This window comes from Medicago sativa, chromosome 7 (assembly GCF_051527215.1).
Source record: "Medicago sativa cultivar Bolivia chromosome 7, Bolivia_mono, whole genome shotgun sequence".
NCBI classification, from domain to species: Eukaryota; Viridiplantae; Streptophyta; class Magnoliopsida; order Fabales; family Fabaceae; genus Medicago; species Medicago sativa.
This window is the reverse complement of record NC_140755.1, coordinates 98,204,290-98,217,469: the sequence shown is the minus strand read 5'-3', so window position 1 is coordinate 98,217,469 and position 13,180 is coordinate 98,204,290. Positions and strand designations below refer to the sequence as shown.

General features: G+C 38.3%; 1 protein-coding gene across 1 annotated transcript; it reads left to right on the top strand.

The window, feature by feature from the left end:
- The first annotated feature begins 7,645 nt into the window (after nucleotides 1-7,645).
- On the top strand, nucleotides 7,646-11,196 carry SPP1 (Phosphatidic acid phosphatase (PAP2) family protein). The gene is made up of 8 exons (XM_085726497.1): nucleotides 7,646-7,976; nucleotides 8,086-8,181; nucleotides 8,259-8,333; nucleotides 8,454-8,584; nucleotides 9,135-9,238; nucleotides 9,333-9,461; nucleotides 9,634-9,749; nucleotides 10,720-11,196. The coding sequence occupies exons 1-8, from the start codon at nucleotides 7,815-7,817 to the stop codon at nucleotides 11,074-11,076; spliced, it is 1,170 nt and encodes a 389-aa protein (XP_085582623.1). The 5' UTR covers nucleotides 7,646-7,814; the 3' UTR covers nucleotides 11,077-11,196.
- The last annotated feature ends 1,984 nt before the right edge of the window (nucleotides 11,197-13,180 follow it).

Sequence of the window (13,180 nt, the reverse complement as noted above, 5' to 3'; positions counted from 1 at the left end):
AAGCTTTGTTGGGACACCAAAATTTGGACTTTTTAAAATAGTTAACAAAGTTTATTAGATTTGATTAATATATATTAATATTGCAATTTATTAATCATCATTGAACTTCATAATCCTGAGTTTTTATTATAATTAACCACGATTTTCAAGTGTTTAAATCTACATGAATTTGGAACAATTGTCATGTGCATATGACATTCAAAGTATAAAAACGACTATTAATTCCTCTGAAAAACGACTAGTATTAGTAATTTTTTTCCATAGGTGTCAGATGGTACCATAAATTTTATTATTGTTGTCTTCATATACAAGGCTCCGTTAACTATTTAAAATCATGAGAAAAAATTAATTTGTTCAATCATACTATTTAATATTCACTGTGAGTTTGGTAAAAGAAATATTTATTGTGATAAAAACGTATGAATAAAATTAAATAATTATTTTGGATGAATAATAATAATAATATTAAGTTTAATTCTCAGCCTAAATTATGTATTTTTTTTTTTTTTGAAGGTAAACATAATTCCATTAATGAAAGACTGGAACACAGTCATTTGGAATACAATTGACAGCCATAGGGACTGCATTAACAGAATGAAAAAGATCTGGTGGGACTAATCCTAGCCAAGATTTGGATCCTACATTCCTTGCCAAAGAGGCCAAGGTGTGTGCTTCAACATTAAGTTCCCTACTAACAAATTGAACAACTACATTAGAGAAGCCTTTCATCAGTTCTTTGCAGTCCTGTACCACTAACTCAATGGCTGCAAACTTGGATTTGTTGTTCAGGCAGTTTACCACATTAAGAGCATCCAAATTTATGGAGATGGAGGTAATACCTTGTTCCAAAGCCACCTGAATTGCCCATCTCACGCCTAAAGCTTCAGCAAGGAGGGGTTCAACAGAGATGTTTTCACGGCAGCAGCAGCTGAGAATAGTCCTCCCATCTTGGTCATGGATAGCAGCACCCCAACCGGTGCATCCATTGGAGAAACAGCCAGCATCCACAAACAGAGAAAACAGGGGAGGATTAAGTGGAGGTTGGGACAAAACCTGATACATTCCAGTTCTGATATGTCTACGCGGGTTAGCCTCATTAAACTCTGCAACGAAATTCAAAGCCTCCTCAGCCATTCTTGGGGGGTCCATGTTAATTCCTTGAAACACAGTATTGTTGCGACCTGTCCAGAATTTCCAGAGAATAGTGCAGAACAATTGTGATCCCAGCATGTCTTGACAAGTTAACCAACTCAGGATCCAATCATGGAGATCCATCTCAAAGGGCATATGAGAGCCCAGATGGGATGCAAAGAGGGTGAGTCTCATGAGATTACACTGCATAAAGAGATGGTTTGTTGATTCCACTTCCCCATAGCAAAGGGGGCACATCTTGTCAAGGTCAATCCCTTTTTTGCTAAGGTTTTCTCTGGTTGGAAGGACATTTTTGGCCAGACGCCACATGAAGTTCTTTATCTTGTTAGGGACCTGAGCTTTCCATATTTCTTTCCACACCTTATGTTGGGGAGGCCTAGAGGGGCCAGGCATGGTTCTTTCTTTTTCCCCACACACTAGATGATAAGCTGACCGGACCGAGTAGCTTCCATCTCTCTCCCACTGCCAACTGAGACTATCTGGTGGGAGTCTAGCAGATAAGGGGATACTAACAATTTTTTGGGCTAGGCACCGATCAAAACTGGAGAAAATTAAGTCCCGTTTCCATTGTTTAGTATCTTCATCAATAAGATCAGACACAAATCCATCATTCTCAAGCGAGCAGGAGGCAGTTCTGTGATTGGAAACCTTCATATCTGGCACCCAGTTATCTTTCCCAATTCTGATTGCTCTTCCATTCCCTACTCTCCACAAACCACCTGTTTCCACAAGATTTCGAGCGCTTAGGATACTCTTCCAGGCATAGCTAGGCTGATATCCTTCTTTGGCGGTTGAGAAGAACCCATTTGGGTAATAACGACTTTTGAAAACCTTCTCTAGCAGGGAGGCCGTCCCAGTTGTCAGGCGCCAACAGTGTTTGCCAAGCAGGGCTTTGTTGAATTCACTCATTCCCCTGAAGCCCATTCCACCTCTATTTTTTGATTTTGACAGTTTTTCCCAACTCACCCAGTGGATCTTTCTTTTGTCATCATTTGACCCCCACCAAAATCTAGCCAACATCATGTCAATATCTCTACAGCACCCCACAGGCATCTTGTAACAACTAAGGATATAGTTTGGGATTGCTTGAGCTACCGCTTTGATAAGAGTTTCCTTCCCTGCTTTATTGAGGAAGCGCTCCTTCCAACCTTTCACCTTCTTCCAAATTCGGTCCATGACAAAGGAAAAGACTACCTTCTTAGATCTTCCAAAAGGGATAGGAAAACCAAGGTATCTTGACTGTGCCTCCACTGCCTTAACTCCCATCATGTTGCAGATCATATGTTTGTCTTCATTTGGCACATTTCGGCTAAAGGAGGCTTCAGTTTTGTCAAGGTTCACAACTTGGCCAGATGCTTGTTGATAAGTAGCGAGAATGGAAAGAATTTTGTTGGCTTCATGAGTATTCGCCCTGGTGAATAAGAGACTATCATCAGCAAAAAGGAGGTGTGACAAAAGTGGTGCTGTTCGGGCCACCTTGATCCCATGTATCTCTTTGAGAGAGACTGCTTTTTGGAGAAGTCCTGATAGCACATCAGCGCAGAGAATGAACAAGTACGGGGAGAGGGGATCACCTTGTCGGAGCCCTCTTTCCGGAGAAAAGGATGAGCTTGGCTGGCCATTGATTAAGAGTTGATAGGAAACAGAGGAGATGCACCTCATTATGAGGTCTACCATCTTAGGGGGATAGCCCATGGTAGTGAGGGTTTGGTGCACAAAGGGCCATTCAATTCTATCATAAGCCTTGGACATATCAAGTTTCAATGCCATGGTCCCTTTTTTTCCTTTCTTCTTCTTCTTCAACCAGTGGAAACACTCCATTGCAATTAGAGCGTTATCTGTGATCAATCTGCCTTGGACAAAAGCACTTTGTTCCATATCCACCACATCAGGGAGAGTTTGTTTCAACCGGTTGGCAATCACTTTTGTCACTATTTTCATAACCACATTACATAAACTTATGGGCCGGTAGTCCTTTGGAGATGACGGATTTTTGCCTTTGGGAATGAGCACCACGAAAGTGTTGTTAATGGCGTGTGGTTGTTCATTGTGATTGAGAATGTTGAGGACAAGCTTGCGGACCTCCGTGCCCACAATGTGCCAGTACTTTTGGTAGAAAAGTGCCGGTAAACCATCCGGTCCAGGAGCTTTAAGGGGATGCATTTGGTGGAGAGCTTCATTTATCTCAGCCTCGGTGTACTCCATCTCGCACCATCTTTTATGATCATCTGACAGCTTTCCTTTAACCATTGCGCAGGTCTCTTCAATGTTGGAAGGAGATGAGGATGAGAATAAATCCTCAAAGTAGCTAATCAGCACCCTCTCTATCTGTTCAGTACCTCTCTTCCAGACCCCAGCACCATCTTTGATTTTTGTTATACCATTGACCTTTGACCTCTGACTTGCTTTGTTATGGAAAAACTTTGTGTTCTTGTCTCCATCACGAAGCCAAACTGCTCTACTACGCTGGCGCCACATAGTCTCTTGCCTAGCCAGCAATTCTGCATGCTGTTTTTCCAGGTCTCTCAACTTCTGTCTATCCAGATCCGTTCCATCCCACAGTGTCTGATCAGTTAACAGCCTCTCAATACGCCCCAGCTCCTTCTTAATTTTCCCCAAGTCATGGTCATCAAAAGCAGTACCCAAATGTTTCAACTTTCCTATTTTTTCCAGACAGGTACCAGGGGAGTTGTTCCAGTTTTGACGGATTAAATCCTCACATTTGCTGTCCTTGGACCAACTCTCCTCAAACCTGAAGAGTCGCTTTCTTCTTCTATTGTGCCATTCCGTGACTGCCTCTAGACCAATTAGAATGGCTGCATGATCTGATCCAAATCTGGGGAGATGTTTGACTTTGATGGGAGAGAAACGGTGCACAAAGGCCTCATTGCCCATAGCTCTATCAATTCTGCATTGGATGTTGGCTTCATCCCCTCGTTTGTTTGACCAGGTAAATGGGTATCCCTCAAATCCCAGATCAATTAGATGGCAGTTAGAAACAGCTTGTCTGGCTAAGGTGAGTTGAGGTTGGCTCCTATCATTCCCTCCTTGTTTGTCATGTGGATCCAGAATATCATTGAAATCTCCACAACATAGCCATCGGCCCGCAATTTGTTCAGCCAGCTCCTCTAGTAACCTCCAAGTTTTCCACTTGTTGTGCTCTTCTGGAAAACCATAGATTCCAGTCAGTCCCCATTGTTCCCCTGTTTCCTCATCAGAACACAGGCTGTGAATATGATTAAGGGAAAAGGATGTGACAGATAAAGATTGATTTTCTGTCCACATGAGTGACAGACCCCCAGCACGATCACGTCCACTACCTCTACAATCAACAGACAAACAGTGGTGGAAACCCATTTTATTACGAATTGCATCCATTTCAAAAACTTTCAGCCTTGTCTCCATCAAGAAGACAATTTGGGGGTTTTCAACACGAGTGAGCCTTAACAAGGCTCGAACTGCTCGGGGACTCCCCAAACCCCGGCAGTTCCAACTTAAGATTTTCATAATTGGGGGTGGTGTTGGTCCTCCAACACCACCATTTTAGCATTTGCGCCACAATCCTGCATCACAGTATCCCCCTTATGTTTCTTCTCCCCTCCTTTGATATCATCCATGGTACCCTCTGCAATTGTGACATCTACCAGAGGGCGCTTACCCAAATCACTTCCAATTGTTGTCTCTGTTGGTTGGCTCCTCGGCCTCCCCCTCTTTTGTCGGACCCATTGTCTCCCTTTGTTTTTCTTGCTTGTTTTTCCTTTGCTCACCCCTGTTGAGGAGGTTGAGAGCGAGACTGCTCCCAACGATTCGGCCACCCCTTCAATCTCAAAGGTTCCTTGTGCAGCCTTGGGTGCTACTTCTCCCTCACCATTTTTCAAACTACCTCCAGCAGCTTGTTCATGTTGTTGTTGATCCACCTCTTCCCCTCCTTCTTTCCTGGTATCTGAGTTCTGACCTTTGCTATTATTAGAGGGGGAAAATAAGTTTTTGCTGCAGTTCCCAGAGCTTGTTTCTCTCTTGGTTTCATACGTCATCTTAGGGAGTGGTGATGCACGCGGCCAAGGTCCAAAAGCTTGGTCCTTCTCCTCAAGTTCACTGTAGGCATCATTGTCCTGGTCTTCAATTTCCTCACAGTCGCGCATCTGGTGTCCAATCCTGCCGCAAGCAAAGCAGAAATTGGGGAGTCTCTCATACTTGTAATCCACCCAAATTTCTTTTCCTTGGAAGTTGATCTTTGACCCCTTTTTGAGTGGCTTCTTCAAATCAAGAGCGACCCGGATTCTGAGAAATTTGCCCATCCGATTAATATCTTTCAAGTCTAGCTCAAGAAACTGACCCACGATGTTCCCCAGCTTCTTAGCAATTCCTTCAGATCTGAGTTTAAGGGGTAGATCATAAACCCTAACCCAGAAGGGCGATGTGTCCATCGCCATCTCCGACGGCTGCTCATTGCCTGATACTCGGTCCAAGATGACAAGGTTTCTGTCAAAACTCCAAGGTCCATTTCTACACACCAGATCCGCCTCCTTCTTGGTTGCGAATTTGAAGAGGAACAAATTCTTGTTCAGATCTTGTATGTCGACAGGGTTTCTGGATCTCCAGGCCTGGGTAATTGTCTGTTTGAAAGCACGAATGTTGTAGGGGCTTTCCGTCCAGATCTTCCCGACTAAGGTACGCGAGAATACTTCCTCATCTTCTGAGATTTCGTCTGCCTCCACTGTGATTGTATCATCCTCTTTCAGATCTGGTTGCTTATCGTCACGTTTTGCCATAGTTAGTTGTATTACTGTTCTCTGGTGGGTGGTATATGTGGCTGAGATTTGTGGGTTGGGTGGATGGGGATTGAGGTGTGTGAAGTAAAAGGAAATAACGGCTAGAAGAGTCTCTAGGGCGATCCAAAACTAGATGGGGAAAGGCCAGTATGAGCTGGGGGGAATCCAGGATGGCCTGGGGGGTTGCCGCCACGTAACCCTAGCAGAGCTCTGGTTGGGGGAAAGCATTCATCTTTTGATGTTTTCTCTTTTTCCCTTATGTATTTGACTGAACATGAACTTGGCATTTCTTTCTTGTTCCCAAGTCCTAACGATTTCCACGAAAAAGTAAGAAAGAAAGCCTCTTTTCTACCCACTACACTACACTACGCGTTGAATCTTCTTACACGTCTCATTGCATGCATATATTGCTGTGCACAGCACCAAAAGCATTGTTTGGAAGCAAGTGGGTCAATACGTAGGAACTCTTGTTTTGTAGTATGACTTTGACAAACTAGGGAACCTGTCTCAACAAGTGGTACGTAATGTATTTAAGTCTCTTAAAACATTTTCACTTCAATTTAATTGTGATCGGTACTATAAAATCGTGACAAAATATTTGCGGTTACTACAGAATTTGTTTGGACTTTGTTAGAAGTGTTACATTACTTCGTTTAAGATTTTTTACTGTATATTTGAATATCATCATCTTTGAATTAGTTGTTGGGATAAAATTCAAATTCATATAATAGAGATACTCCTTGCGTGGAAAAATTGAGAAAAGTAGTCTCTAAATAAAGTTAATTTGAGAAAAGTAGTCTCTATGATTAGCCACAAAAATACATTATTTATTTCTTTTAGAAGACAAATGGAAAACATTGGAGGCAACGAAAAATTGCTGCTGGGTTCAACGCACATTTTGACCCCTCCTTGCGTGGAAACGGCATTGATGTGCGGGGGTGGCTTAAGTTCAGTCACCATAAATATTTTATTTGAGGAGATAAAATGATTTTTTAATTCTTTTGAAATGTTTAATACTAGCATCATAAATGTTTAACTAAGTGATTTAGTTTAAATGATTAATGAACTTCACTTTAAAAATGAATCGTTTAAGAGAACACAAATTTAATTATTTTTTTGTTAAAAGTTTTTGATTAAATTTTATTTATCTTTCAACCAAACTTAAGTTGGTAAGGCTCATTCTCAAAACCAAAAAAATATTATTTCCTCCGTCTCTAAATAATAATCGTTCAAGGTGTATGCACGATTATTAAGGAAATGATTAATTGTGTTGATTTTGATGGTAAAATTAGTATTATTATTTACTAAAACACATTTATTAATTGTAGTTAGTGGGATAATTAAGTTAGATGAAATTCAATAAATAATAGTATAATAATGGAAAATAATAAATGCTGCATTAGTATTCTAAATTTACAATTATTTTAAAGAAAACAAAAATAAATAAAAAGACGATTATTATTGTGGGACGGATAGAGAGTAGCACCAGCACACCTAAGTATTTTCCCCCACCTATAACACACCTTCTGGTTGCCATCAAATTCAACGAATTCTCGGACCACATACTATACCATATTCCAACCGAATCCATTTATGGCTCAAATTAAAGCCACTTTTTTCTTTCTCAAAGAAAATAAAAAATCCACCCTCTTTTATTTTATTTTTTAGAATACTAAGAAAGTGGAATTAATACAAATAGCATAATAAGTTCGTAATAATCTAATTTAGATTCAGTCAAGCCAGCCAGCCAGCTTACTATTTCTGTTTCAACAAACGTTTCTCATTTCTTTCTTCTTCTTCTTCTTCTATTTCTTTCTTGTTTTCTTGTGTTCTGTTTCTCTCTTCTCTTCTGCTATCACAGAGAGAAGAGAGATAATAACAAGAACAAAAATGGAAAATTCATCACTGTGCCAAGGTGCGATTCTTGGTGGAATTCTCTTCTGGCTTCTCTCTTCTTCATACCTCAATCTCACTCTCAAACTTCGATCTTTTCTTCAACCTTTCGTCACTCACTATGTTCAATCCGGAACCCCAATTCTCCTCCAGATCCAGGTAACAAAAAACAGAGCACCCCATAATTTTATTCTCTTAAAAATCTCATCTTTTTTATGTTTTTGTTGTAAATGCTGATTTTTGTTTTTTGAATTTTTGGGTTATGCAGAGTTACAGGGCTGGATATCTTGATGCTATTTTTTCTGGGTTGTCTTGTGTTGTTTCTGTGCCATTTTACACTGCTTTTATCCCTATGTTATTCTGGGTATGTATAATTTGATGATATTATACAAAATTTTGATTAAAAAACTGTGAATTTATTGGAATTTGGCTTCTGTGTAGAGTGGTCATGGTCAATTGGCTAGGCAGATGACGTTGTTGATGGCGTTTTGTGATTATCTAGGGAACTGTATAAAGGTGAGTATGTTTGTTTTGAATCAGAATTTGATTCAGCACTTTGTTTAGTTGTTAGTTGTTACAAGTTGTTGTATTTGATGTTTATGGACTCAAGGTGTTTGTTGTTTTGTCACACTAAAGGATGTGGTTTCAGCACCAAGACCTGCATCTCCACCAGTGAGGAGAGTAACTGCTACAAAAGATGAGCAAGAAAATGCTTTGGAATATGGATTGCCTTCTTCTCACACACTTAATACAGTTTGCTTATCTGGGTAATTCATTTTTATGCATGTGAAATTGGCTTCTGCATCGTAATTTTTTGAGAAGTTATCTTATTTAACTCTTTAGACATCTATAGGTTCATAAATAGTTTTCCGTAAGTGAATAACGGCAAATTTATTTTAATTGAAAACTTTCCATGGACCTAAGCCTAGGCATTTCAGATATTTGTTATTCTAATAATTTTGTTAGAGTTTAGAGTGAGCGAGTTTTGTGTTGTGTTCTTAAAGCTGCTTGCTTATAGTGGGGTTGCTGTTGGGTTTTTAGTTATGTACTCTGACCAAATGATTGATTAGGTGTGCATGCCTTACAATTCAAGTTACATGATTTAGCTTCATATTTCTTATCTATTTTCTGGGCCAACTAAGAAGGATTGGAAAAATTAAATAAGTAAAAACATGGTAATGTATTTGCTATCATACATTTCATGTTTCTCCGATCATCAGTTTAAATTGATTAGAAATGAGAAAGATGAAACATTTGCTTTCAATTCTCTGTGTTTGTCATTAATATATGTTTTCCCTTGGACTGGATGTTTATCAGCTACCTTTTGCACTATGTCCTGACTCATACTCAAATTCAAGGTGCCTATATTACTTACTTTGGAGTTTCCCTTGCTTGCTTGTTTGTGGCTCTTGTTGGTTTAGGTAGGCTTTTTTATTACTTCTAATCTGTTAGTGGAATCCTACTTTTGGCCTATTGCAAAACAGAACAATGAAAATTGTTTGTTACCTTTTGTAGGAAGAATTTATCTTGGTATGCACAGTTTGATTGATGTTGTTGCTGGCCTATTTATTGGACTCGGAATCCTTGGACTTTGGCTTACAGTTGATGAATACATAGACAGTTTCGTGGTCTCAGGGAAAAACGGTATTCCTCTAAATGAATATTTCAGCACATGCTGCTCGCTCGTGCTCATATTGTAGAAATTGAATTAGATCATATTTGTTACTAATTTCTCAAGATTTTCAGAATTTTTGTTACTAATCTCAACAGATAGTTTTCCTTGTATTCTAACTTATCTTATGTGTTTTGGTTGCAGTTACAACTTTTTGGGCTGCTTTGAGCTTCCTACTGCTCTTTGCTTATCCAACTCCTGAACTTCCAACTCCAAGTTTTGAGTTTCACACTGCTTTCAATGGTGTTGCATTGGGAATTGTAAGTAATTTTTCCTCTTTTAATGTTATCGAAGTGTATTTCATCTTACTTCTTTTATCATGAATGAATATACTCTAGTTTATATAATCTCGTAATTGTATAGGGTTATACATACTGAGTGAGAACAGAATTTTGTAATGTAGCACTTAAGTAGAGTCATAGACAAAAAGAGGAGTTTGGGACTATGTTAATGTAGTGTTGCTAAATAGCACTTATAACGGCTTTATTCCGTGAAGGAATCTGAACAAATTGCTGCTGTTTTACAAAACACTATTCAGTAGTACAAAATGTCGTCAAATAATGGCTGTAGTGGCGCTAATGCGCTATAGATCTGTAGTTAGCGAATTTTGAACAAACTGCTATTTCCGAGATCGACAACACTGCTTTAATGAACTATAACTGACAAGCTCTAGATTACTTAAGTATTGGCTGCTCCAGATCAGACTTCAAATTCTGAATGTTTCTAGGGCTTGAGCTGCATCTGACTAGTTTTGAACAGTGACGTTTGAGGTGAATGTGCTGCATGTAAATTCATGCAGCGCAGCTGTAAAGTGAAGACATCAAATGTCTGGCGACAAACTATAGAGCATTAAATATCCATATTAATCTTGAGCATGTTAGTTACAATTTGATATGCTTGAGGATAAATGTTAAGCAAGTGTTGTCAAATAGCGGTGCTATAGTGCTATAGCATACCGGATTTTGATGAATCCTCTAACAAAAACCACAATGCTATCCTAGTTTTGCTATTAGGGCAATAACAGCCGCTGTTCAAGTTTCTGCAAATGCTAGCTGATGTAGTGACTAGCGACAATAGCGTCTAGCTGAATTAGGCTCAGGTTGTTTGTCGATTCACAACAATAAACCTATCAAGTCACTCCTCTTAATATTCGTCAATTCACAAATATTTCCTGAGCATTTTTGTTACTTGTGCTGTATATGTATTAATTTAATTGTGAATGTTCTTCAGGTTTCTGGGGTACAGCAAACATACCATCAGTTTCACCACAGCACTGTTCCTCGTTTGTTCTCTTCAGAACTGACAGTGCTTGTATTCATGGGAAGAATGCTCTTGGGAATACCTACGATTCTAATCGTGAAATTCTGCAGTAAGACTCTTGCAAAATGGATAATTCCCGTGGTAGCAAACACATTGGGCGTCCCAATAAAATCAACCACCTATATCCCCACATTGAATGGGGCTAAGACTGGAGAAAAGTCAAAGGCTTTCGACGTTGATACCGGAATTAGATTTCTCCAATATGCAGGTCTTGCATGGTCTGTGGTCGACCTAGTGCCATCTATCTTTTCATACACGAACCTGTGATTTGCATATTTACCTCTATTTTATTTAATTTTTGTACAGAGGGGTACATATAATGTATCATACAAGAACATTAGATCTTTTCCACCCAGTGAAATTTCATCTCGACGAGAATTCACCGAAGGCTGGTTTTGTTTTTACAAGTAGGTTTAACATAATCCATCGAAGATGTTCTTCAATCTTCACGCACCAGACGAACTAAGCAATAAACAAGTAGCCTTCGATAGGAATTGGACTAATATTTCAACCATCCTATGTTTATGTTTAAATTTGCATATTTTTATTCTTCACGCAAAGGATTTTTCCAATTCAAAATCAAACACTAATAGAGAGCAACCAGAATTATATTGTCAAAGTACGTGTATCCAATGAAGTTGGTATATAAATAGATAATATTAATTTATTTTTTGTTTTTCATAAGTTACTTCCACAAAAGGCAATTCAATTTCAATCATGGTGGAAAAATAAATGTGACAACCCTTCCAACATTGTCCAGTTGTCCAAAATTGTCTCGACACATGGATATATGTTGCAACAATTAGAGTTTAACATGTGTTTATAGAAACATGACTGGTTGCAGTTTAAAAGAGTCAGTCAAAATCCATATTTACGGACCGCATAAGAATGCAAATTAACAACAACTGAACGTGAGTCAACGAAAAATAGAGGATTTGCATGCAGTGACAAACAATGACTAACTTTAGATTAAACACGAATAACTTTAGATAATAATTCTTAAATAAACACGATATTAATATTATCATGTAACTTTCACTAAAAATTGAGATAGCGTATCAAAAGTATCTGTGAGTTAAAAAATCCAGTCATGGTGCCTTGAAAAAAAACATACAAAAAATATCCACATTTTGCTGGAATAGTATACTTCCTTGTGGAGTCATAATCTTGTGTAATAGATCCGTGGAATATTGCGTGCCTATTATACATCAAAGCAACCTTTGGACAACAACCACGTTATCAATGGATACAGTAGTGCCACCTTTTGTTCCTGTTTCAAACAAAACAATGCACATGTCTAAGAAAATTGCTCTTTAGGCAGCCTGCTTTGTTCTCATGCATCTCGAAATTACCCTTTTACTCTCAACGGCAATTAATTGTCATTCGTTATTTAAGGTAGTTAACTGTCATTTACGTTCTACTCATATGTTTGTAATGATACATCCATATTCAGGATATGTTCTTGTGACTTTATCATAAATCACACGGCCTGCCTTAATTTCTCCATGCTCTTGAAATGCCTGGAAAAGAAAAATACAATATTAATAAGCAATCACATGCATAATGACACACTAAACACAATGATGAATACAAACACAACACAGAGTTTGTGAATTGATTTCCCTGGACAAGCCACAAACGACAGTTAAGTGTCGTAGGAGAGAACGACAGTTAACTACCATTCACATCGGCGGACTAGAGTTAACTGTTGTTAGATGTAAAAAGGTAATTTCGAGATGCCCGAGAGTAAATCAGACTATCAAAAGAGCAATTTTTTTGTTCTAAAATTTTACCTGTGTCATTCAAAGGAACAAATGAAAGAGGTATTTCAAGGCTATACCTAGTTATAGTTTTTTTTTTTTTTTTTTAGAAAGGCTATACCTAGTTATAGTTAGATTGTTTCTTTTTCCACCCTAACAGTTTATCACGCGTTCTACGGATTTTGAATTTTATAATTCAAATTGGGTGCGAAAGTAGATATTTCAAAGATAAGTCCGTTCACATGTTAGGTCTGACTTATCTTTAAAATATATACTCATTCTTCATCATATAACGTCACTAACTATATTTCTTAATTCGTGTAAAATTGTCAAAATGACATATAATCTGGGAGGGAGATTAACTATTTTAGGTTAACTCTAAATCATCTCTTTGTTTATAGTTTTTATCAAGTGTCTCTTTTTTTAAGAGGTGATGAAGTGTCGTATTTTTTTTGGTGAAGTGATGAAGAGTCGTATGTATGTAAGCATATTAAAGAATACTTCCTTTTTTTTTTCTTCATGTTTTAGGACTTCAACTTATATTTTAAAATATTTGATGTTTTAATGTTTAATAATTTTTTTTGAAGTTTACCATTGTTGAAAAACACACC